The 25,019-nt window shown below is 45.5% G+C and overlaps 1 protein-coding gene across 1 annotated transcript in view; it reads left to right on the top strand.

The window, feature by feature from the left end:
- TRAPPC9 (trafficking protein particle complex subunit 9) overlaps positions 1-25,019 on the top strand; it is a 333,658-nt gene that overhangs the window by 117,861 nt on the left and 190,778 nt on the right. The window contains exon 20 of the mRNA XM_083358203.1: positions 5,892-5,982. Within this exon, the coding sequence (XP_083214329.1) occupies positions 5,892-5,982 (91 nt within the window). The remainder of the gene's footprint in view (positions 1-5,891; positions 5,983-25,019) is intronic.

Below are 25,019 nucleotides of genomic sequence, written 5' to 3'. Positions count from 1 at the left end.
CGCAATCCATGGGATATAAGGAGAAGAAATAGGGTTGAGAGAGAGAGGCTAGAAATATTTTTTTCCCTCTGGTCCCAGAGGCATTGAAAGTGGCAGACGTAGCTTTTCATGGAAAGTACAGAGCCAAGTGCAGGAAATTGGGAGTCGGAATAACAGAATAACAAGAGTTGGGAAGAATCTTGGAGGTCTTCTAGTCTAACTGCCTGCTCAGGCAAGAAATCCTATACCAGGTTTAGGGAAACCTTGGCTCTTTTATGACTTGTGGACTTCAATACCCAGAATTCCTGAACCAGCCATGCTGACTCAGGAATTCTGGGAGTTGAAGTCCACAAGTCATAAAAGAGCCAAGGTTTCCCTACGCCTGCACTATACTATTTCAGACAAATGGCTGTCCAGTCTCTTCTTAAAAACTGCCAGTGTTAGAGCATTCACAGCTTCTGGGGGCAGGTTGTTCCACTGGTTAATTGTTCTAAGGAAGCTTCTCCTTATTTCTAGGCTGCTTCTCTCCTTGATTAGTTTCCATCCATTGCTTCTTGTCCTGCCTTCAGGCGCTTTGGAGAATAGCTTGACTCCCTTTTCTTTGTGCCAGCCCCTGAGATATTGGAAGACTGCTATCATGTCACCCCTAGTCCTTATTTTCATTAAACTAGGCATATTTATTTATTTATTTATTTTATTTATTAAATTTTTATACCGCCCTTCTCCCGAAGGACTCAGGGCGGTGTACAGGGCAATAAACATTAAAAAACAAAGTACAAAAGTTAAAAAACAATTAAATAATTTATGCCCGATATATACAATAGTTAAAACCATATTAAAACCCAACCCCAAACCCATCAGACCAGGCCGGCTTGCTCAAATAAATAGGTTTTTAGATCCCGCCGGAAGGAGCGAAGGTCGGGGGCCATCCAGAGCTCAACCGGCAAGCGGTTCCACAGGTCTGGCGCGCCCACCGAGAATGCCCTGCCCCTGGGGGCCACCAGTCGACATTCTCTGATCGGAGGCACCCTGAGGAGGCCCTCTCTGTGGGAGCGCACTGGACGGAGGGAAGTTGACGCCGGCCGCAGGTGCTGCCGTAGGTAATCCGGACCCATGCCATGTAGGGCTTTGTAGGTCATTATCAGCACCTTGAATCTCACCCGGAGGGCAACCGGCAGCCAATGCAGCTCGCGGAGCAAAGGTGTAACATGGGAGTATCGGGAGACTCCCAACACAACTCGCGCGGCTGCATTCTGCACCAGTTGTAGCCTCCGAGTGGTCTTCATGGGCAGCCCCATGTAGAGAGCATTACAGTAGTCCAAACGAGAGGTCACGAGCGCATGAGTGACTGTACGCAAGGCATCCCGGTTCAGATAGGGCTGCAACTGGCGCACCAGGCAAACCTGGGCAAAGGCCCCCCTATCCAATTCCAGCAAGCGTTCTTTGTATGTTTTAGTCAAGGCGGTTTAAATGAATACAGGTTTATTGCATGCTAACACTCTCTACAAAGATCTAAACTACTAAACGATCACAGCAAATTGGCAGCAGATAAGTTTCAACAGAATTCAAAATGGGCTGGACTTTGATCTCTTGTGGGTGCAAAGGGACTCCAGATTGATGACATGCTTGACCCCTCCCTCCAGCTTAGCCTGGTCATCTCCTACACACAAAGGTCCATTGATTAGAAGCACACCTTTGCTTTACGTCTCCTTCACAATACATTCTTTGGGGTGCTTCATATATCATCTTTGAGCATTGATGTATCTCTCTATTATTTTTAAAGAGTATATTGCCTCTCGGTGGAAGGTCGTGAGACCATGGGCTACAGCAGGGGTGTAAATGCAAACTTTTATTGTTCCATACAGAACAGAGAATTCAGAACCTTTTAAATATCTGCATTCCCCAGTTTATATTCTAGAGTTTTCCCTTCCACTCATCTGACATAAGTGATACTTGGTTAGCCTCTTGGTGACTTTGAGAGGTAGCTGTCATGGGATTCTCTGAACTTTGGAATGGGAATATTTTTCCCCCTCAAATCAATACCAAACTAGAATACATGTAGATTTAGTTTGCTCTCACAAATGGGGAGCCAGTTCCTCTCCAAATCAAGAGAGAGCCCAGAAAAAGGATCAAAAGCATGAAGGACTTAGTGGATGAAAGCAGGGCTAAAGCCCATCAAGTGTAGGTAAGCAGACTATTGTTTTGAACCCTTGGAGCAGAAATCGGTGAGAGAAAATTGGCTTAGGTAGAAAGAATGGACAAACTGGTTGGAGTCCCTTTGCGGTCGTATTTTGTCCATGGCCGTGATATCAAATGAGTAGGAATCTTTTTGTGTGTTCTCAGAGCATGCACAGTCTTATTGCACTGAGATAACCCAGGAGTAAACACAGTAAACTGTGGTCTGTATTAAATGGTGGTTTTATATTACACTACCTACAATATCATACATCAGGAACAAGATACGTACACGTGGTAATACAGCAAAATCCAACACACAGCAGTTACAGCAGGAAACGGATGAGAGAGAAACCCTCCAGCAAAGCCTTCCCTTTTATACACAGGCTCTTAAAGGGATACAGAACCTGCCTGCTCTTAAAGAGACACAGACCCTGCTGAGTCATTGCATCATCCACCTTATATTTAGTGGTGGGATTCAGCCCATTCGCACCACTTCGACAGAACCGGTAGCTAATTTTTTGTTGCCCAGGCCCAGAATGGACTTCTGGAAGCAACATCCACACAGAGAACTGGTTGTTCACATATTTTGAATCCCACCACTGCTTATATTACATTACATCATTACCCTGACGTGTGTAAGACAAACAGATCATAGTTAGGAAGAGTTTCTGCCCAGCTTCTTATTATACAACACTATATATTGGAACATACAGATTCTCCTTCACATAGAACTATCTTTTTAGGTTTCTAATAATACATTTTTTTTAAAAAAAATCTTATTTAAATAAGAACCTTTAGCAATTTTCTGTGTTTTTCCCCCCAACTATTCAAATTCCAGTATTGGAAAGCTTCTACATCTTAATGTAGCATGTGCTAATGGCATCTGCTCTTGTCTATGCAGCAGAATGTTGTTTCTGCTATTCAGCGTTTGAGCAGATGGCAGACAATTTTTAGACTGGTTAATATTGTTCAGCCCTTTCAGTCGATTAATATTTTCTAAATATTTAATAAGGCACTTCAGATTTTAGCGCCCTATCTGGAGTAGTTTTCCGAGCGAAAAGGGACAATTTTTGGTAAGGAATTTGGCTGGAATTTTTGAAAGAGAAATAAAAGAGCACTCGTACTTGGATGCAAAAATGAAAATTCACAATTTAGAAAAAACGTCTGATGTGGATAGAAAAAAGAAGAAGCTCTTTTCCTGTTTTTCGTGTATTTTTAAATATATCTAGAGAAGGATGCCATATACTCCTGAAATCCCCCTCCCCCACCGTTAGACATTGCTGGTGTCAGGCACAATAATCAGGAAGCAAATGACTACGGGTTTATTGCAATTAACCAATGGAACATTTTGCCTCCAGAAGTTGTGGGCGCTCCATCACTGGAGGCTTTCAAAAAGAGACTGGATAACTATTTGTCTGAAATGGTATAGGGCAGGGGTCTCCAAACTTGGCCTTTTTATGACTTGTGGACTTCAACTCCCAGAATTCCTCAGCCAGCAACACTGGCTGAGGAATTCTGGGAGTTGTAGTCCACAAGTCATAAAAGGGCCAAGTTTGAAGACCCCTGGTATAGGATCTCCTGCTCGAGCAGGGGGTTGGATTAGAAGACCTCTGATCTCCTTCCCAATTCTGTTATTCTACGTCCGTGGTGGCGAACCTATGGCACGTGTGCCACAGGTGGCGCGCAGAGCCCTCTCTGTGGGCACACGCACCGTCGCCCCAGTTCTAGGCCTTCAGCTGGGTTTTATAAAACCTTTTTGCTTTAGGCCTCCGCCATGTGCAAAAAAAAAAAGGGTTCGATCAATCAATTTCAACTTCTCGCGGGGAAAAAAAAAAGATCTCGCCAAGTTGGAATTGATCGACTGAACTTTTTAGTCCCACCCAGTCTGCCGTTACCACCGCAGCCACGCCCACCCAATGGGCCACACCCACCCAATGGGCCACGCCTACCCGGCGCCCGACGATACCAAGTTGCCAAGCATCAGGACTTTGGTCACATGATCATAGAGATACTGCAAAGGCCGTAACTTTGGAAAATGGTCATCAGTCACGTTTTCGTCAGTGCCGTTGTAACGTTGAGCGGTCACTAAGTGAACTATCGTAAGTCAAGGACTACTTGTAGTGCCAAAAATGAGTGCTCTTAGGGGCCCCTTTCAGTCATTGTTGACTCCTGGCAACTGCCTGGGCTAGTCCCTGTAGTTTTTTCCAGAAATGGTTTGCCATTTCTTGCTTTTAAGAGCCGAGAGAGAATGACTGGCCCAAGGTCACCCGGTTGGCTTTGTGTCGAAGGGGGGACTAGAACTCACAGCCTCCCAGTTTCTACCTTTAACCACCACACCAAACTGAATAATAATAATAAAAAAGATCATCAGTACTGCCAAGTTTACAACGGAAGTGAGAGCAGAGAATTTTTAAGAAGAGACTAGACAATCACCTGTCTGAGACGGTATAGGTACTCCTGCTTGAACAGGGGGCTGGACTAGAAGACCTCCAAGGTCCCTTCCAGCTCTATTCTATTCTACCCTACCCTACCCTACCGTACCCTACCCTACCCTACCCTAAATTATAGATAGATATATCTATTAATCATTACAAGCATTTTTGTTAGTATAGTTTCTATTTGTAAAACTCTTTATTTATTGGTGTTAAAGTAGGACATTCACTCACCTGTATTTATTCCTATGGGAAATTATAAGTGAAACATCTTCTTAATTAAATGCCGGAGGTCAAACTACATAGCAAGGTGATTAAGGGCTGAGAAACAGTAGAGGCAGTGGAATTAATTGATGTCTGCAAATAAGGGTTATGTTGAAATTACCTGAAAGGAAAAATGAAATTTGGCCACCAGCTTCTTCGACTTCCTTCAAGATGGAGGGCATTAATTTAATATAGTTCAGCAATTATTGATAGTAAGTGTGAATACAGGTGCTCCTCAACTTAACAAACAGTTTGTTTAGCAATCGTTTGAAGGCACAACGTTATCGGGAAAAGTGACACGACCATTTTTCACACAACCGTTGAAGCATCCCCAGGGTCACATGATCAATGTTCAGATGCTTGGCAAGTGACTCGTGCTTATGACGGTTGCAGTGTCCCGGGGTCATGTGATCAGCTTTTGAGATCTTTTGACAAAAGTCTATTGATTCATTTATTTCGACCTTACAGGACATTTTAAAAACTTGGGAAGACATCAAATCTGCTTTCCTTTTGTTCTGTCATGCTCCATGGGAATTACAGGCCCAACACATATTTTGGGGAAGACTTGAGTATACAGTAATTGTAAAGATATAATAGGGATCACACACTTGACGTAGAGTAGTTTCGCCTCTTCCTGTGATATGTAGGTTACTTGGCTCAGAACCCAGGTTTCTTTTTGGCACAGATTGCTTATCAAGCTAAGCCACCCTGTACGGAATAACAAATTGCTGCAAACATCCAACCTGGTAACACACTAAGCCATAATTAATAGTTTACCAATAAACCACTTGAGAGCTTATCTAAAGCTCTTTGGTTCAAGTGCTGACCATAACATCCACGAGCAGCATGGGCTAAATTTCCCAATTATTGTAGCTTCTTTTTTTCCTATCCTAAAGGAAAATATTTGAACGAAACTTGACTGTGGTGGGACCTTGAATTCTTACTTTGATCTCCGTCCGCTGAAATTTTTTGTACGGATTTGCCCTGAAAGTCTGTGTTATTATATTTCTTTTCAATACTCCTTAACTTATCATTTACCCCTCTTTGAAGCGTGAAGGGGAGGCAAGCGTGGAAGGGATCCTTAATCAGGTTGTCCTGGATCACCTACAGTTGGCGCCTCTCCATTGGGGTGAGTCATGCGAAGACTGATAGTTTGGCAAAGTCGATTTTCTACTTTGGGTTTGCTTCTTGCTGAAATACATTGCAAAAAGCACCGAGAAACTTCTTCAAAAGTGGAACAACGCAAAATGCCACTTGTGCTTTTTTTGGAGGGGAAGTGAAATGGCTTACTATGAAATTATCGCCTCTATATTTAGGTCATGTAGTCATGGGGAATCATCCCGAGTAGACGTTATTTTCCTCAAAAGCAGTTGCGAAGTGCTGGGTTATAGTTTTGCTGTCTGCTCCAGTGGACTGGAGGTGTGTTAAAATACAGCTTTGGGTACTTGGAATTATACAATGATTGTCGCCCTTGTCTGAGTTACGAATTGTTGAGAATGTTCTTGGGTCTTTGGTTCCTACCTGGCTGCCCTTTCTAGAAGTCGATCTGGGCACTTATTCTTTCTTAGCGAGGTGTGGCGCTTGGAAGCTTAATTTTGTATATTAACACTATACAATCTATCTATAAAGCCATGAGGTTGAATGCAATAGGGAGTGCTTTGCTGATGTTGGGTGTAATTTGGTTTTATTGTCTTAATAGTTTGATTTTAAATACAAGTAGTTCTCACTTAACAACGCTAAACGGGACTGGAGTTTTGATTGCTAAGTAAAATGGTCATTAGCTGAAACATCATGTAACAATACTGACCACCAACACCCCAACCAGCCAATAAAAAAACCACACTCAACCACATTGAACCAGGCATTACATAAATACTACGCGTAGAATAGCCCAAAGTACACATTCCGGTAGAGAGAAGTTCCCTGAAGATGGGCTCCAGCACGGTGTTGTGATTCCTTGCCAGGCTGTGGATCCGGCAGCTGAGTCTGAGGAATTAGATGAGGAGGAGGGCCTGGAGTGACATCAGAGCCAGAGGAAGGCTCTGAGGAGCTCCAAGACTTACAGTCGGATGAGGAGCCTGGCCCCTCTACTTGCGCTCAGGCTGAGACACAGCTGTTCTGGGAGCCTGTTGGACAGTGATGAAGCACAGCTGGGAAATATCCAGGATGCACGAAAGCGGAGGCAAGAGAAGCGAGGAGGACAGAAGAATGCAATGGGGTGGCTCCAAAGGCAAAGGAGAAGGCATTAGGAGATCACGCCTTGGCTGAATAATAAAAGGGAAGGTGTGGGAGGTGCTGGTTGCCGAAGGCAATGGTTCATGTTGAAGATCGAGTTTCTGTGGACTGTGTTTGTTTGCCTTGGACATTGACTCAGGTCTGTGAATAATAAAAGGGGTTCCTGCCTGTTTCTTGGAAGAGGGGTTTCTCCTTGTGAGTATAACAAGGAATCATGTAGGCTGGGACAGAACACACGAGTTTGAAAGCTCGGAAGAGTAAACTTCTGGTTCCGGTGATTGACCCATATTGGATCTTGAAACATCACGTGATCGCATTGCTCAGTGATGCAATTTCAGTATGGCTAGTTGTGGTTGTTAAGCCAGGAGCCTAACAACCAGAATAGAATAAAATACTTTATTGGCCAAGTGTGCTCAGACAAACAAGGAATTTGTCCCCAGTGCCGAAGCTCTTAGTGTACGTACAAGCAGCAAGTGATAAGTCATGATCATGATCATAATCGTCATCAAATACATTCATCATAAATTATAAGACACAGCACTCGGTGATAGTCATAGGATGCTAAATAAGCAATCAACATAAATTCATAATAGGATACAAATAAAAGCAATCAACATAAGTTGAAAGATACAAGCAACAAAGTCATAAGAAGTTAAGGAAATAGGTGATAGGAAAGATGAGAAGGATAATAAGTAAATACAGGCCTACTAGGTGATTTGACACCCCAAGGCATAAGACAGTGGGAATTAGTTGGGTAGCAAAATGATGGCATGGGAGAAAAAAAACTGTCCTTGTGTCTAGTCAGTTTTGGCGTGCAGTGCTCTATAGTGCCGTCTTGAGGGGAGAAGTTGAAACAGGTTATGTCGAGGATGTGAGGGATCCGTAGATACTTCCTCAGCCCTCTTTCTGACCCGTGCAGTCAGTATACAGATCCTTGATGGAAGGCAGGGGTGGTTGCCATCATTTTTTCTAACTATCCATTGAAGTCTGTGTCTGTCTTCTAACTACAACCAGAGCTTAACAACCAGAACTAGGTATAGCTAGTTGTAACTGCCATTAATAGAGAATCTCACACTTCAGCTGCCTTGGCACACTCACCTCCATATCAACTCTCTCCATCCTTCTATCTCCCCACCACCACCAAGTTCCTTTGAGCCTTATCTAATTGTTCCCAAGAGTAGGCTACCAGATTGGGAAGATTCCTGTATTATAGGCAGAACATAATAAAGTAGTTTGCTCGAACTCTGGTTGTTCGCACCTGACAGGATACTTGCTGAGCGAAGATCTTTCATCAAGGACCACCTGCAGTGTGTTTCCTTGCTCTGAAAGCCTTTGAATCGAAGCGTTTCAAAATGTGGTCTTTAATAAAGAAAGATCCTGGGATCTTTGTGTGGCTGTGATAATTCTCTCATTACTGGGTGTTGATTAGACAGTTTGCTTCACTCTCTAATTAAAAAGCTCAGAGTTTGTTTACAAATTGCCTTTCGGTAAAATAATCAGATGGATTGGCACCTGCTGGTGCCGAGGGCTCTGCATACTGCCTGCCTGCCTGTTTTAATAAAGTACCTTTCTCTAATAGGAAAAAGATAATCAATCTTTGAGGTCACAAAGTAAGTCAATCAGTACTTGTATTAGTTTGTGATGGCATATGTTCATTGCCTGTTATAGATATAAGTCATCGTGCTTTAGTGATTCGAACTAGCTGCCTTTAACATGTACAGTAAATCTTGTGCAATTTAACAACAGTAATCTTGCTAAAACTTCAAAAACCTCAAAACACTTTCATAAATTTATCATAAATTTTGCTTTTTGTTAGACACTGAATCCAAGAGACCGTGTAATGTTAGAGAGATAAGAGCAATTATAGCAAATCAATTTTAAGTGGACAAAAAAACAAAACGGTTTTCTGCGTCTGATTAACCAAAGGGATGTGTCTAGAATTTTAAGTGGAGTTTAAATCCTCATTGTAAAAAGATGCTTAACAATCACCAAATCTGTGAAAAGGGGGTACAGTGATTCTAATTAGATTTGGACATTTGTGGTGGAGGTGGGGCCTGAATATTGAGTTTCAAGAGGACCCCTATAACACTTAGTAGAAATTAGCAATGGTATCTTCCAATTTTAGTGGAAGATGTAGGGAGAAGAGCAAGCAGAGCTGGAGGGTGGAGTTAAACGTGTCATCAGTTTAGAGTCATTATGTTGCCACAAAAGGTTCAAATTCAACCACCACCACCCTTGAACTCTGTTGACCCTTATCTGGCACCAATTTAGTGTTGGACTTTAGCTGACTAGATTTCTTGTGTAGAGGCTTGAGCATTAAATCTCTGAACTGCAACTGAATGTATGTTCTTGATCTTTGCACCTGACAGAAGTTTAGAAACATTCTGTCCTAACTTGAAAATCTCTTTAGTCATTCTTTTCAACTGAAGGAGCAGGATATTTATGAGTAGCCATAAAAGCAGCTAGTGCTTTCAGATGCTGTAGAAGTCGTGTTAACTTCTGAAGCCGTGTTAACTTCTGAAGTTGGGAGTTTATTGGTCCTGGCATCTACCATCCCAACCCTGCGTATCTTCTCAGTCGTCATCATGGTCCTTAGATTAGGGTCGTAGCTACCTCATCTTTTTCCTACCTTCTTTTCTGTTCCTAACGAGAGATGTCGGAAGAGTTTGTGCTTCTTGTCCAGATCTGATCTCTGCTGCTGCTAGTCATGCCACTTCCCTCAAGAAAATTCAAGGAAAGAACCATCCAGATTATAACTCTTGTGTCATACTCTGTGATGGCCTCCTCTGAGTTTCCACCCTTGCTAAGATACTCCAGTGGAGACAACAGAGATCATCTGCCTCAGAACTATCGCTTTGAAAAAAATGAGAAAAAAGACAGAATTCAATGCCTGTATGGTAAGTACAGGTGGATGATCACACTTCTCTGGTGATGTGGCAGTGAAAACAGCAAAGCGTTCTTCATTCAACAAGAGTCATCTGTTCCTTTTATTTTCTTTTTATACTTACTGTACCTTGGTTGCCCTTATTTGCTAAAACAGTCTTTTCTCCAAGGCTTCTCTTGTGTGTTCCAATAATTCCAAATCTGAAATCCATTTCTTTTTATAGTGTTAAGAGAAATTAGCTGTTTGATCGCAGCTGTTCTAGATGGTTGCTAGGGACATTACTTGCTTTTAGTACAGCTTTTAATCAATATTTGTATCTTGGGAGTTGCTAATATAATAGTAAGGTTTGACTTGTTATGAGGGAAGACCAATTTTGAAAGCATTACTTCATTATTTGTTATTTGACCCAGCATGCAATTCACTCGCTGGTTTAAAAAAGAACAACCACGCAACAGAAGCATACTTGCGCTGATAATTCTTCTCCGAAGACAGAGCCTTGATAGAGAAGTAAACTGATAGGAGGATCCAAATTTCCAATTTGGCTGTATCTGAACAATAAAAATAAATAATCACAATTTGTTGCATTCCTTCCAGTTAGTGCTAATCACAAATATTTGGAAGTTTACAGTAGTGAGAGACCTAATAACTGGATGGATATTCTGTTAATCATTGACTCATCGGGGTGGAAGGGACCTCAGAGGTCTTCACGTCTAATCTGCTACTCAGGTCAGGAGTCTTGTACCATCCCAGTCAACTGTATATATTTTTATTTAAAATGATGAAAGAAGAATGTAGTATTTTAAGAAAGCTGCTGTGATGGAATGTAGTCTGGATTCCCAGGAGGGAGGAGCTGCATTCCAGAGGGAAAAAAGAGGCAACTCAGCCCAGATATCATGTGTGAGAGAAAGAGGGTGAAGACAGCCCTTCCTTAGTAGTTCCTAGAGAACAGTGGTACCTCGGTCCTCAACTGCTTTGAAACTCATTGAATTTGGTACTCAACGCATTTTTGATGCAAAAAATTTGTCCTGGTACTCATTGTTTGTTTGGTACTCGACACACAAGCTAGAACATGTCGATGTCAGCTCCCTTGTGCCTCACTACATTATTCCTTATGGGAAAATCTGTTTGGTATTCGTCATTTTAATACTCATTGCACCTCCTGGAACCAATTAACAACGAGTACCGAGGTACCATTGTATATGCTTCACGTAGATAGTGTTCTCTTCAGTTTGGCAAGATTCTGCCTATAGGTGTGGAACAATAAAGTAATCTGCTTGGAAGAATCACTCCCCGTCTTTCTTGATTTCTGGAATCTGACAGCTGGCACATAAATTCTGAAGAAGTTTTCAGAAAGAAAGAATCAATTTTGGAAAGAGTTAAAGTATTAATCCTACTGCCTTTAAATCCAGTATAAACATCCTGACCTAGAGGAACTCGCCAGATACATACATTAGTCATCCAAGGGGGAGTAATTGTGAGAATGTAACAATAACAGATTGACATTGTGGTGGGAGAGCTAAATGGAATTGTTAACCGATTGTTTCTGAGTGTTTATAAATTTGCAGTGTGAGATTTTTAGACTCCTTTATAACTGTAATTCTTAAGAAGATGTTGGCCAATTACAGTTATACCTGCAATTCTTAAGAAATAAAAGATCTACCAGATGTAGACTGATAATGACACATTTGTGTGATAATGGTATAATAACAATGCAATTTAATAAAAAAAGAGTATAAAAAAGAGTATATGGTTTGGTAAATAAGTTTTTAAAAAATGAATGACACCAGGAAAATTTAGGATTTACTGTGCCTTGAAACAAGTTGTTCTGAAAGATAAGCAAAATAAAAGGCCTGCCTCAAGGTAAATAAAGTTATAATCTTTTGGCTGACCTAGCAGAAGGTCTATGAACAAGGGAAATAATATTAGCCTTTTGATTCCTGGAAGATTTATAGCTTAGAGGTAGTTGGGTGTGTACTTTAGTGGTCAGGAAATAGACTGAAATGAACTTGGCAATGGCAAGAACAACTTTTCGGAGTCATTTTGTCCCTTCCTTGCCAGCATCTCCAATTGACTTTGCTTGTGAGATATTGGCCGGGAAGGTTGCAAATCCTGATCACGTGACAGCCAAGATTCGGCAACTGGTGTACGTCTGAGCTGGTTGTCAAGTGCCTGGATCACAATCATGTCACCATGGTAGTATTGCGCTAGCCAAATTCTGATGAGCGATTGTAAGTACCGGTCGTTCATGCGGCATCACAATTTTGAACAGTCAGAGAAACAGAGTTGGAGGGGACCTTGGAGGTCTTCTAGTCCAACCCCCTGCTCAGGCAGAAAACCCTATATCATTTCAGACAAAATGGTTTTCCAATCTCTTCTTAAAAACTTCCAGTGTTGGAGCATTCACAACTTCTGGAGGCAGGTGGTTCCACTGGTTAATTGTCCTCACTGTCAGGAAGTTTCTTCTTAGTTCTAGGTTGCTTCTCTCCTTGATGAGTTTCCATCCGTTGCTTCTTGTCCTGCCTTCGGGCGCTTTGGAGAATAGCTTGACACCCTCTTATTCAGTCACTGAATAAGTGGTCATAAGTCAAGGACTACTGTACTTCTTGAAGCCATTTTCATCAAATTTCTAAAATTACAGTTTTTAATTTGATTTAATATGAACAATGTCAGGGTCCACTGTTCTGCATTTTTTCTTTTTCACTGGCTTGGTGTTTTGTTGTTGTTAAAAGCTCACCTTTTTGCAGTAGTAAGAAATCCAGTGTTATCTTACCTGTTAAATCTCCCTTCCGCTCTTGTTCTGCATTTTTATTCCTTTTCTAATATAGTTACGTTCTTTCAACACTATAACATCCCATAAGTGGCTGAGTAAGCATAACAGTTTATGAGACTAAGTGAAGCTCTTAAAATCTTCCTTCCTTTGGCAGTTGGGCAAATCGTGTTATATCCCGCATTTTCAAAAAAAGAACATCGCTCTAGAATTTTTTTTCTACTTCTGCTCGTTTTAAAATCCTGCTTCTAGCCTAACTCATTACCAGCCAGGACAAGGTGAATAATAATTTTCACTAACAATGTTGACACTGAATAAATAACCTTCACATTTTCCCTAATTAAGTAACGTGAGTTGTTTCTGTTCAGTCATGTTCCACTCTCCGTGAACAAACTAACGAAACAACAGCAACAACAGCGGGAGCTAATTTTATGTACCATTCCAAATGCTATCCAAGGAAGCGATTATAAAATATGAGAAACATTATTTAAACGGTTTCTCAATTACATTTAGACATCTGAGAATGCTGAATTATGCTATGTCTGCCATTAAATGCCTACTTTGGCATTATATGTAAAAGCCGGGAAACTAACTTGAATTTAGAAATGTCTATGGAGATTTCTGAGTCATCCAGGTCATGGTTGACCCAAAGATGCTTTATTTTTTTCTCAAAAGGCAACTGGACTTTCTTGTTTTTTTCCTTGAAGATGTTTCTGAACTGATCTGAACTGAACTGAAGAAGCTTCTTGGATGGGAAGCGAAACGTCTTCAAGGAAAAAACAAGAAAGTTCAGTTGCCTTTTAAAAAAAAGGATCTTTGGGATTGAATTCAGAAGCTGGCATTGGGAAGACCTGAAATGAAGCCATTCCCACATGACAGAACAATCAGTTGATTCTACATAACCGGGGAACCCTAAGTAGAGACGTAAATTTGATCCGATTAGTAAGTGGAGAATAGGATAACTAGGTCAAGAAGAGGAATTATCTGGATGCTCTTTGTGCAGCCACAATCTTGGCCTTATGCTTCAAGTTGTCTCCTTCCTAAGGCATCAATATTTATAGCTTAGGGCTGAGCTGTGGAGACCGTGGTACTTTCTGAACTTGGTTGTTTTCTTGCAGACGTTTCATTGTCCAATTAGATAATAGTATCGTTGCTAGAAGGGAGTGAGGTTTGCTCTCATTTTATATGCTAATGTCTTATTCTATTATCGATAGGCATATTCTTGATGACTGACAAGCACTTGTATATAAACAGAGAGCAAACTCCGTTCCCTTCTAGCACTGATGACAAGATAAGATAACCTCTATTGTCATTTTTTTTTTACTGCGGGCGCAACGGCACACATCAAAAATGAAGTTTAGTTGCCCACTCAAAGTGAAACACATACATGACACACACCTAACCATACTATATACAACTGTGTATAGACCCACACCCCTACATATACATAACAAATAAATATTAAACACTGTCCATCTTGAATACATAACGGGAGGAGGAAGCTTGAGAGTTCACGAGGTTAATGCTGTATGGAATGAAACTGTGGCTGAATCTGGATGTTCTGCTTCGGGTACCACGAAGCCCCCTCTGCCCAGAAGGTAACAAGGAAAACAGGTCGCGAAGTGGATGTGCAGTGTCCCAGACAATCTTACGGATCCTGCTCAAGCAACGCTTTTGTGCCACGTCCTGGATGGGAGGGAGGGAACTGCCAATGATCTTTTCGGCCATCCTCACCACTCTCTGCCCCGCCTTCCTGTCTGAAGCGGTGATGCTTCCAAACCAAACTGTGATGCTGTATGATGTTATCTAGTAATGAAATGTCTGCAAGGAAACAAACAAGCTCAGAGAGCACCAAGGACCCCACTTAACACTTCACCTGCTGTTATTGTTAAACCAGTACTACCCCACAACACCACAACTATGGGAACAAGAGAATTTTGGACGCGAGCATTTTTAGAAACGAGCTGTTGGCTGGAAGCAGCGGGTGGCAGTAATAGAGAAGGCACCACCATCGCTCTGCCCCAAGCCCAGGCTTTTTGGTTTGTTTAAATTTTTGTAATTTTAATCGGTTTTTATATTTGTAATTTGTTTTGATCTTTGTCTGTTTGATCACATTGGAAGCCGCTCGGAGTTGCCTCAGAGTGCGAGATGGGTGGGCAAATAAAGTTTAATAGTTAATAAAGACGTAAATTTCTGCATTTTGAAGGATCATTCTTGTGTTGTCATAGTGTCCCTGTGATCTGGTCTGATTTAGGTAATTTGTCCATGGTCAGCTATGAGTCCTTTGTTGAGCTTTGAGCAGGACGATTCAGAGAAATTAGAAAAGGTTCAGAGAAGAGCAGTGAAGAAGATCAGTAAACTAGAAACTGAAGAAAGATTGAAGAAGATCTTTAGCCTCCAGAAAAGACAACCAAGGTGAGATGCGATAGCGTTCTTCAAAACCCAGGAAGCATGTCATATAGAAAGTCAAGACACACACCCTCTCATTCCAGAGAGCAGAACGTGGAATAATGGGTTTAAGTGATAAAAGCAAGAGTCTGAAGCAGGACAGAACCGTTCAACATTGAAACCAAATACTCAAACAGGCTTACCTTCATTGAGCTGTGGTGACGCAGTGGTTAGAATGCAATTCCCCAGGCAGGCTCTGCCCACAGCCAGGAGTTTGATCCTGATGGTCTCAAGATTGACTCAGCTTTCCATCCTTCTGAGGTTGGTCAAGTGAGGACCTAAATTGTTGGGGGCAATATGCAACTAATGCTTGTACAGTTTAAACCCCCTAGAGAGAATGCCTTAAAGCGCTATGGACGTATGAGCCTACGTACGTATAAGCCTACGTATAGCTGTGGTGGCGCAGTGGTTAGAATGCAGTATTGCAGGCTAGCTCTGCTCACAGCCTGGAGTTCAATCCTGACCAGCTGAAGGTTACTCAGCCTTCCATCCTTCCAAGGACCCAGATTGTTGGAGACAATAGGCTGATTCTGTAAAAACACTCCGAGAGGGGTGTAAAGCACTGTGGGGCAGTATGTATAAGTCTGTTGCTATTGCTACTGGATCTTTTCCTCCAGAGGCCAGATTGGGATCTTTCTAAGATTGTTTAAGTGGATTCTCTGCAGTGCTTTATAACTCTTGTGATCTTGGGCGACAAGCCAAAAGTTAAAATCTTTTTGCTGTAAGTCCTCCCGTTCCCATCCCCAATTCTCGGCCGCTTAATTCTGTGCTTATAAATTATCCAGTGTGTGATGGTAGTTAAAAATCCCGGACGGGCAACAGATACTTTTTTTAGAGTGAAAAGCGGACTAGGAACGATGTAGATGCACGAAAGCCACTCGGAAAAAAGCAGAGCAGGTTTACTCATGACAGTACGTGTGTTTCTCGACAGCTTCATTACATGCAAAAAATATATGAGAAAGCGGCACATAATTCAGATAGCAAAAAACCGGATGTTGCAAAGTTATGATGCAGTGGAGATCTGGAAGAAACTTCTGGCATGAGGGATGTGCGGTTGCAACCAGAAATCTGTCTTTCCATGTTTTTTTTAAATAAATGACAGCTGATAGTAGTATACCTCTGAGCGAGAGTCATCATTAAATCAAAAACAGAACTTTGAATTCTTCTATCTATCTAAATCCTTAGGTTATGGAAAATCCAAGATTTATATTTCAATACATGAAAACGTAGCTGTCGTTTCCCCCTCACCCCCTCCCAGGTATTACTGAAGAAAGCCAACAAATGTTTTCTCTAGAGTAAGGCATTTCTTTTCATCTGCTTCTCCCCCCCCTTTCCCCCCCGCCTTCCTTTTAAATACTCTCTTCCCCACCTCTCTTTGGAGGGTTGACCTTATCAAAGTGCAATGAAGCTTATGTGGCTTGCAGGTTTTGTTGTGACTCAGGGCCAGCCTGTGGGCCCGACAGCCGGGTCCGATGTATCGGAGGACTCAGATGTGGGGGAGGAGGGAAACGAACCGGCTGATGATGATTTGGAGACTTTGCAGAGTCCTCAGCCGGGAACCTCTTCTCAGCTGTGTGAGCCCGAGAGTGCGGAGGATGATGACCCACAGCTGGCCCTGTTCAAGGACGCCCGACGCAGGAGGCAGACGAGCAGGGACAAACAAAGGAAGGCTATGGGACTCCTCGGGAGGAGGCACAGGGAGACCACGCCCTGAGCTCTCTATAAAAGAAGTGTTTGGGGAGGGGCTAGTTGCTGAAAGCAACTTTTTCGTTTGAGAAGTCAAGCTCTTGTATTTTTGTAACAGTGTAATTAAAACTTGGCAGAAGCCTTTTGATCTTGGACGCTTTCCAGACTCTTCCTTTGATTAGGGGTGCGAGAAGAGGGCTGGTTCAGAACAGTTTGCTTTCAGCCACCCACCCCTTAATACTACGATGGAGCAGCTTCTTGCCGAGAATGTCCAGCTCAACCAGCAACTCACCTTGCTGGCCACTCAGGTGGCACAACTGCAGGCTCAGGTACATGCTGCCCCCCCACCCAGGAGGAAATGTCAGATAGCTATGCCGGATAAATTCGCTGGTAATCCAGAACTGTTTCCTGCCTTCCTGGGACAATGCCAGCTTTATATCAGCGTGAGAGCAGCTGATTTCCCCACTGACCGAGATAAGGTGGGATTCGTGTTGAGCCTTCTGTCGGGAGATGCAGCTCGTTGGGGCACGCCTCTGTTGGCACAGCCTAGCCCTTTGTTGGATAACTTTGGGGGGTTTTGTGACCATATGCGCCTCATGTACGAGGACCCGATTAAGGCACAGACGGCCACCCGACGCCTGAAAGCTTTGAGGCAGGGTCAGCGCCCTCTACAGGCCTATATCAGCGATTTCCGGCTGCTTAGCCAGGATTCCGCCTGGAATGAGGCTGCGCTCGTGGATGCCTTTCAGGATGGCTTGTCAGAGGAGATGTTGGATGAGCTGGCCCGCGTGGACATTCCCTCAGACCTGAATGGGCTGATCCATCTTTGTCTGCGGATCGATGCCCGGCTGCAGCAGCGTAAGAGTCGCCGTGCCACCCCACAGACCCCTGCCGCCCCTGTTGTGCGTGAGCCCCCGGTCCAGAGGGAGGAGCCAATGGAGCTGGGTGCCGCCAGGTCCCGTCTATCGGTGACGGAAATGGACAGACGACGATCGGAGGGGTTGTGTTTTTACTGTGGGGACCCTGGACATTTGGCTGCTTCTTGCCCGAAGAAGCGTCAGCGGGCGTCAGTGACCAAGCCTGCCCCGAGAAAGTCCCCTGCTTTGTTATCGGGAAACGGCCCGAGCCCGATCTAGACGGTGTGAAAGATCGGGCGACCCACAACATCCACACCGAGCGACGCCGTTCCGACGGTGCCTGTGAACCTCCACGGCATTTGATTTTGGAGGCACGTCTGATCCTCCCTGGCAAGTCAGAGGGGATTCCAGTCCATGCCTTAATTGACTCTGGGGCTACCACTAACTTTATGGATTCGGCCTTTGTGGCCAAATGGGCTGTTCCCCAGTGTCCAGTGGATCCGCCCATGCTTGTGGAGACCATCGATGGTCGAGTGCTCCTGTCCGGGCCTATCACGGCCGCCACGCAACCCGTGTGTATGGCCATCAGTACCCATGTGGAGGCCATTCAGTTCTACGTCACTTCGGATCTGCACTTCCCCGTGGTCTTGGGACTGGCGTGGCTCCGGGCGCATGATCCACAGATCTATTGGTCTCAGAACTTGGTCACCTTCCCAAGTTTGCAGTGCGTGGACCACACCCGCCATATCTGTGCCGGCCAGGTGGAGGGTTCCTCAGGGGTTTCCTTGCCTCCCGAACTGTCCGACTTTGCTGACGTGTTCAGCGAGTCAGAGGCGGACCAATTACCCCCGCACAGGCCCTACGACTGCTCCATTGACCTAGTCCCTGATGCGCCTCTCCCAGTGGGGCGTTTGTACTCCATGTCGGAGCCCGAGTTGGCTGCATTGCGGGACTTCCTGACGAAGAACTTGGCTCGTGGTTTCATCCGGCCCTCGTCCTCGCCAGTGTCTGCGCCCGTGCTCTTCGTCAAAAAGAAGTCGGGCGAGTTACGGCTTTGCTGTGACTACCGGAAACTCAACGCTATCACGGTGCGTAACCGCTACCCGCTGCCCCTCATCCCCGAGCTCTTGGACCGACTCCGGGAGGCTAAGATCTTCACGAAACTGGACCTGCGTGGAGCTTACAACCTCGTCAGGGTTCGGCCGGGTGATGAGTGGAAGACGGCGTTTGGTACTCGCTATGGACATTTCGAGTACACGGTGATGCCGTTTGGCCTGACCAACGCCCCCGCTGTGTTTCAGCATTTTATGAATGACGTCTTTCGGGATCTGTTGGACCAGTTTGTTGTGATTTACCTGGACGACATCCTGATTTACTCCCCGTCGCGTGAAGCGCATCATCAGCATCTCCGTCAGGTCCTGCAGCGCCTCCGGAATCATCGGCTGTTTGCCAAGTTGGAGAAGTGCCAGTTCTACCAGGTGACCATTGATTTCTTGGGTCACCGCATTTCTCCTGAGGGCATCGCCATGGAACCGAGTAAAGTTGAGTCGTTGCAGAGTTGGCAACCCCCGCGTCGCGTGAAGGATATTCAGCGACTTCTTGGATTTGCCAACTACTATCGGACATTCATCCCTGGCTTTGCTGCCTTGACAGCCCCCCTCACCCGGCTCCTGCAGAAGAAGACTCGGTTCCAGTGGAACGCCCCCGAACAACAGGCGTTCCAAGCTCTGAAGGACGCCTTCATGAAGGAGCCCATCTTGAAGCATCCTGACCCGCAACGGCCGTTTGTCGTGGAGGCGGACGCCTCCGACATTGCCATTGGGGCCGTGTTACTTCAGGCAGCGACGCCCAACGGTACCCTTTTCCCTTGCGCGTATCACTCACGGAAATTGAATCCCTCGGAGCGCAACTATACCATCTGGGAGAAGGAGCTGCTGGCCATCAAGGCGGCGTTCGAGGCTTGGAGGCATCATTTGGAGGGGGCGCGGCATCAAATCGAGGTCCGGACGGACCACAAGAATCTGGAAAGCCTGCAGACCGCTCGGAATTTGAACCAACGCCAGATCCGGTGGTCCCTCTTCTTTGCGAGGTTTGACTTCCGGGTGCGGTACATACCAAGCGGGCACAACCAGAGAGCGGATGCTCTGTCCAGGAAGCCCGAGTACACCCGAGTGGAAGACAAGCTTCCGCCCAGGACCGTGATCCCCGTCGAGTCTTTTGCTGCGGTGCGGGAGCCGGTGGATATACGGGCTCGGATCCGGGAGGCGCAGCAGCAGGAGGCGTGGGTGGCTCAGCGGAAGGAAGAGGTGGGGCCAGATTCGCCTTGGTCGGTCACGGATGGACTCCTGTATTATCGTGACCGGCTCTATGTTCCAGGAGGGCCACTCAGGGGACTCGTCCTCAGCCAATGTCATGATAACCCGGCTGCGGGGCATTTTGGCCTGTTCAAGACTCTGAACCTGGTCTCCCGTACATTCTGGTGGCCCCGAGTCCGACACGATGTCCAGTCTTATGTCACCTCCTGCGTCCCATGCAGGCAGGCCAAGTCAGCGACAGGGGCCCCGCCTGGTTTACTGCAGCCTTTGCCAACGCCCAAGAGACCCTGGGGGGCTGTGTCCATGGACTTTCTGACGGATCTACCCCCATCCTCCGGCTTCACGACAGTGTTTGTGGTGGTGGACATGTTGACCAAGATGGCGCACTTCATCCCCTGTCGCGGCTTACCGTCAGCTCGCGCCACTAGTCGCATGTTCATCCAACAGGTGTTCCGGCTGCACGGCCTTCCCGATAGAGTCGTCTCCGATAGGGGGGCCCAGTTTACAGCCCGCTTCTGGCAGGAGTTGATGCGGGCGTTGGACATTAAGGTTTGCCTCTCGTCCGCGCATCATCCTCAGACCGACGGGGGTACCGAGAAGGTCATCGGCATTTTGGAGCAGTATCTGCGCTGCTACGTTAACCTGCAGCAGGACAATTGGGTGGACTATTTGGCCATAGCCGAGTTTGCCTTTAACAACTCGCAGCACACCTCCACGCAGATGACACCGTTCTTGGCCAATGTGGGTTATCACCCTCGGTTTTTCCCCCTTTCTCCCGTGGACTCACCGGAGCCGGCAGCGAACGAATTCATGGCGGAGTTACAGGCGATCCATCGGTTGGTGCGACGGCAGCTGGAGAAGGCCAAGGCCGACTACAAGAGGTTCGCCGATCGGTCGAGAAGGGATACGCCTCCATTATCGGTGGGGGATCGGGTCTGGCTGTCCACCAGGAACCTACCATCCACTCGGCCGGCGAGGAAGCTGGACCACCGTTACCTTGGACCGTTCCCAGTCGAGGCCGTCATCAACCCGGTCGCCTATCGTTTAACTCTGCCACGTTCCCTGCGCGTGCACCCCGTCTTCCATCGGTCCTTGTTGGTCCCCGAACAACCGGCTTGTCCACTTCGCCAAGCGGAACCTCCCCCATCAGGACCTCGTGATGGCGACAGCACCCCCGAGTACGAGGTCGCCAGCATCAGGGATTCCCGCTGGCTGAAAGGTCGCTTCCAGTACCTGATCGAGTGGAAAGGGTACGGGCCGGAGGACTTCACATGGGAAGACGCGACCGCCGTTCATGCCCCTGCGTTGGTGACTGCTTTTCACGAACAGTTCCCATCCCGACCGCATCCGGATCGGCAGACCCGGGGGAAGGGCCCTGCGGTGCGGGATAGTGTTGTGACTCAGGGCCAGCCTGTGGGCCCGACAGCCGGGTCCGATGTATCGGAGGACTCAGATGTGGGGGAGGAGGGAAACGAACCGGCTGATGATGATTTGGAGACTTTGCAGAGTCCTCAGCCGGGAACCTCTTCTCAGCTGTGTGAGCCCGAGAGTGCGGAGGATGATGACCCACAGCTGGCCCTGTTCAAGGACGCCCGACGCAGGAGGCAGACGAGCAGGGACAAACAAAGGAAGGCTATGGGACTCCTCGGGAGGAGGCACAGGGAGACCACGCCCTGAGCTCTCTATAAAAGAAGTGTTTGGGGAGGGGCTAGTTGCTGAAAGCAACTTTTTCGTTTGAGAAGTCAAGCTCTTGTATTTTTGTAACAGTGTAATTAAAACTTGGCAGAAGCCTTTTGATCTTGGACGCTTTCCAGACTCTTCCTTTGATTAGGGGTGCGAGAAGAGGGCTGGTTCAGAACAGGTTTCAGATTTGCTTCTGGGTATTAAAAAAAAAAGAAAAAAGGGACGCGGTGGCTCAGTGGGTTAGGACACTGAGCTTGTCGATCAGAAGGTCGGCAGTTTGGCGGGTCGAACCCCGAGTGCCGCGTCACAAGAGTGAGCGCCTGTTACTCGTCCCAGCTTCTGCCAACCTAGCAGTTCGAAAGCACGTAAAAATGCAAGTAGAAAAATAGGGACCACTACGGTGGGAAGGTAACAGCTTTCCGTGCGCCTTTGGCGTCTAGTCATGCCGGCCACATGACCACGGAGACGTCCTCGGACAAGCGCTGGCTCTTCGGCTTTGAAACGGAGATGAGCACCGGCCCCTAGAGTTGGAAACGACTAGCATGCATGTGCGGGGGAACCTTTATTAAAAAAAAGGGGGGGAATCTTTATGCTACCAGAAGGGGGGAAAAAAAATTCAGCTTCCATTCTGGAAAGTAGAGTAATGTTACCACTGCTTTACACTATAAATCTGGCATGGCTTATGGGAAAGATTAACGATGAGCACTGAGATTGGAGTCTGCTGCAGTCATTACCGTTGCTGTTGTTATTATTATTACCACCAGTGCTTTTTTTGTAAAAAGAAAAAGGTGCCGGAACTCACACATGTCATACAACCCGCCTTGCCTACCCATAAGGTTCTATCCAAAAAAGGTGCCGGAACTCCCTTTTGAGCGTTCTATGACCAAAAAAGCCCTGATTATTACTGCGTTAAGGGAAAAGTAATTCAGCTTCTCTTCGTTCTACGCACAGTTAATAAAAAGATTATTTTTTTCGGACACAAATGTAAATCCCAACTCATTTTTTGTGTGTGTGCGTAACGTAAGAGCACCGTATCTTAAATGACAGTTGTATGCGACAAGTTTGCATCTTTCCCTCTCCCCCTCCCACCTTATGGGATCTCATTGGCATCTGAGCGCGCATCTATTTATAGCAAGAGCAGAGTTATTTCCATTTCATTGTGATGTCTTTGGGTGGCTGAGATATTTTTAGCTGTAAAATTGGATCTGGAGGAGAAAGGTCAGGAATTTTGATGAGGCTAAAAGTCCTTTACTTCAAGGGCTGCTGTGCATCAGGACTTTTCTCTCTTTCTCCATAGTCACCTCAGCTATTGTGATACACAAGATAAAGCTGCTCAACACTTCTGCTCTGCAGTGTAATTGCCGTCACCTAATGGAAGCCCTACTAGAGCACGCTTTGTTACCCAAAACTGTTCAAAATTCTGCACCGACAATCAGAAATGGGCCTTTTATTGTTTCATTATTTACCTAGGTGAAACTCCATGCAATCAGAGCCCCAGGAGGTAAGTGCTGTGAAATCAACGGTATTGTTACTTTGTGGTTTTCCTAGTGGGGAAATGGTGCGAAATAGCAAGACCAAACAAATTGTGATGTCCACATCGTATGCCATTTTTTTCTAAAATCAAGCAGGTCATATGGGGTAGGTTAATCAGCGGAGGAACAAGAATACAACCTTGGGTTCATTGACATCAGCACATTGTTTGAACAAGCCATTGTTTTCTTAATTATTAAAGGCCAACACAGTCCACTGAGACTCCACCAGGCAAGGTGGAGAAAAATTCCAAAATAGAATAAATTTTTTTAAAAAAACCAACCCAATTCACTATCGTAGAACAGAATAATAGAGTTGGAAGGGACCATGGAGGAACAATTCCCAGCTCAGTTAGGCTGGATGGAGTCACTGAAGCAGTAGGCGTGAGCTTAAATGGACTCCAGAAGATGGTAGAGGACAGGAAGGCCTGGAGGAACGTTGTCCATGGGGTCGCGATGGGTCAGACGCGACTTCGCAGCTAACAACAACAACATACAATTCCAGGCAAATGGCTCTCTCTGTTCTCTTTTTGAAAACCTCCCATGATTGAGCACCTCATCTTTATCATCATCTTCCTCTTCTTCATCATCCATATCCTCATCATCTTCATCCTCATATCTGTGTATCATGGCACCCCAAACACAACTACGTTCCAGGTAGTCCATTGGCTTTAAATGGCTTTACATTTGCTGCTTCCTAGCAAGGAGGTTGGGGATGAGACTAACTTTCAGAAATAAGTATCTAATGAGATTCTCCACCATCCAGGCCATGGTTTGTCCCAAAGGTGCTTTTTCACGAGGCAACTGGGCTTCCTTCTTTTTTTTTCTCCCCCTTTGAAGACGTTTCACTTCTCATCCCAGAAGCTTTTTCAGCTCTGAGTAAAAGCTTGGATGAGAAGCGAAATGTCTTCAAAGAGAGAAAAAAAAAAAGTAAGTCCAGTTGCCTCATGAAAAAGCACCTTCGGGACATGCAGAGATAAGATGTTCGGCAGAACTGTACTCCTCGTCAGTTGTGGCAGAATGGAAATAGATTAAAACCAGTGGCTGGATCAGAATACTTTTATTTTTCTCTCGAGGAGGCTTTGAAATAAGTGAGAACCTACTTTAAGGACTCGGCTTGAAGAAATAGATGGCTTCAAAAAGAAAGGAAACGAGGCCAATAAGCATAGTGCACCTATATCTGCTTGACCTAGACCATTAATATAAGAATGGCAGGATTGGCGTAGAGCAGGGGCCTGCAACCTTGACAACTTTAAGACTTGTGGACTTCAGCTCCCAGAATTCCTCAGCCAGCTAAGCTGGCTGAGGAATGCTGGGAGCTGAAGTCCACAAGTCTTAAAGTTGTCAAGGTTGCAGACCCCTGGTGTAAGAGAACTACAATCAAAATTGAAGGTTAAGATAGCAACGACTTCAGAGATGCAGACGACCAGTGGAGGAGGGGACGGTTCCGTACGAAAGGCAGGTGTGCATGTGAGCATTTATATCCCGCCCTTCTTCGAAGACTCAGGGCGGCTTACAATCTAAAGCACAAATCAATGTGCTTAGCAATAGCCTTCATACTATGTATATGCCTGCTTATTAGGGCTTTCGTGCCCCCCCCAGCGGCATTATTACAAAGCTTATTGCCCCCAACAATCTGGGTCCTCATTTTACCTACCTTGGAAGGATGGAAGGCTGAGTCAACCTTGAACTTGGTGGGACGCGAACCTGCACTAATTGCAGGCAGCTGGGGTTACTTAAGGAGCCCACTGCGCTACCAAGG

Source organism: Vipera ursinii, assembly GCF_947247035.1.
Source record: "Vipera ursinii genome assembly, chromosome: 3".
NCBI lineage: Eukaryota > Metazoa > Chordata > Lepidosauria > Squamata > Viperidae > Vipera > Vipera ursinii.
Note: the sequence above shows the minus strand (reverse complement) of the source record. Positions and strands in the feature narration are given on the sequence as shown.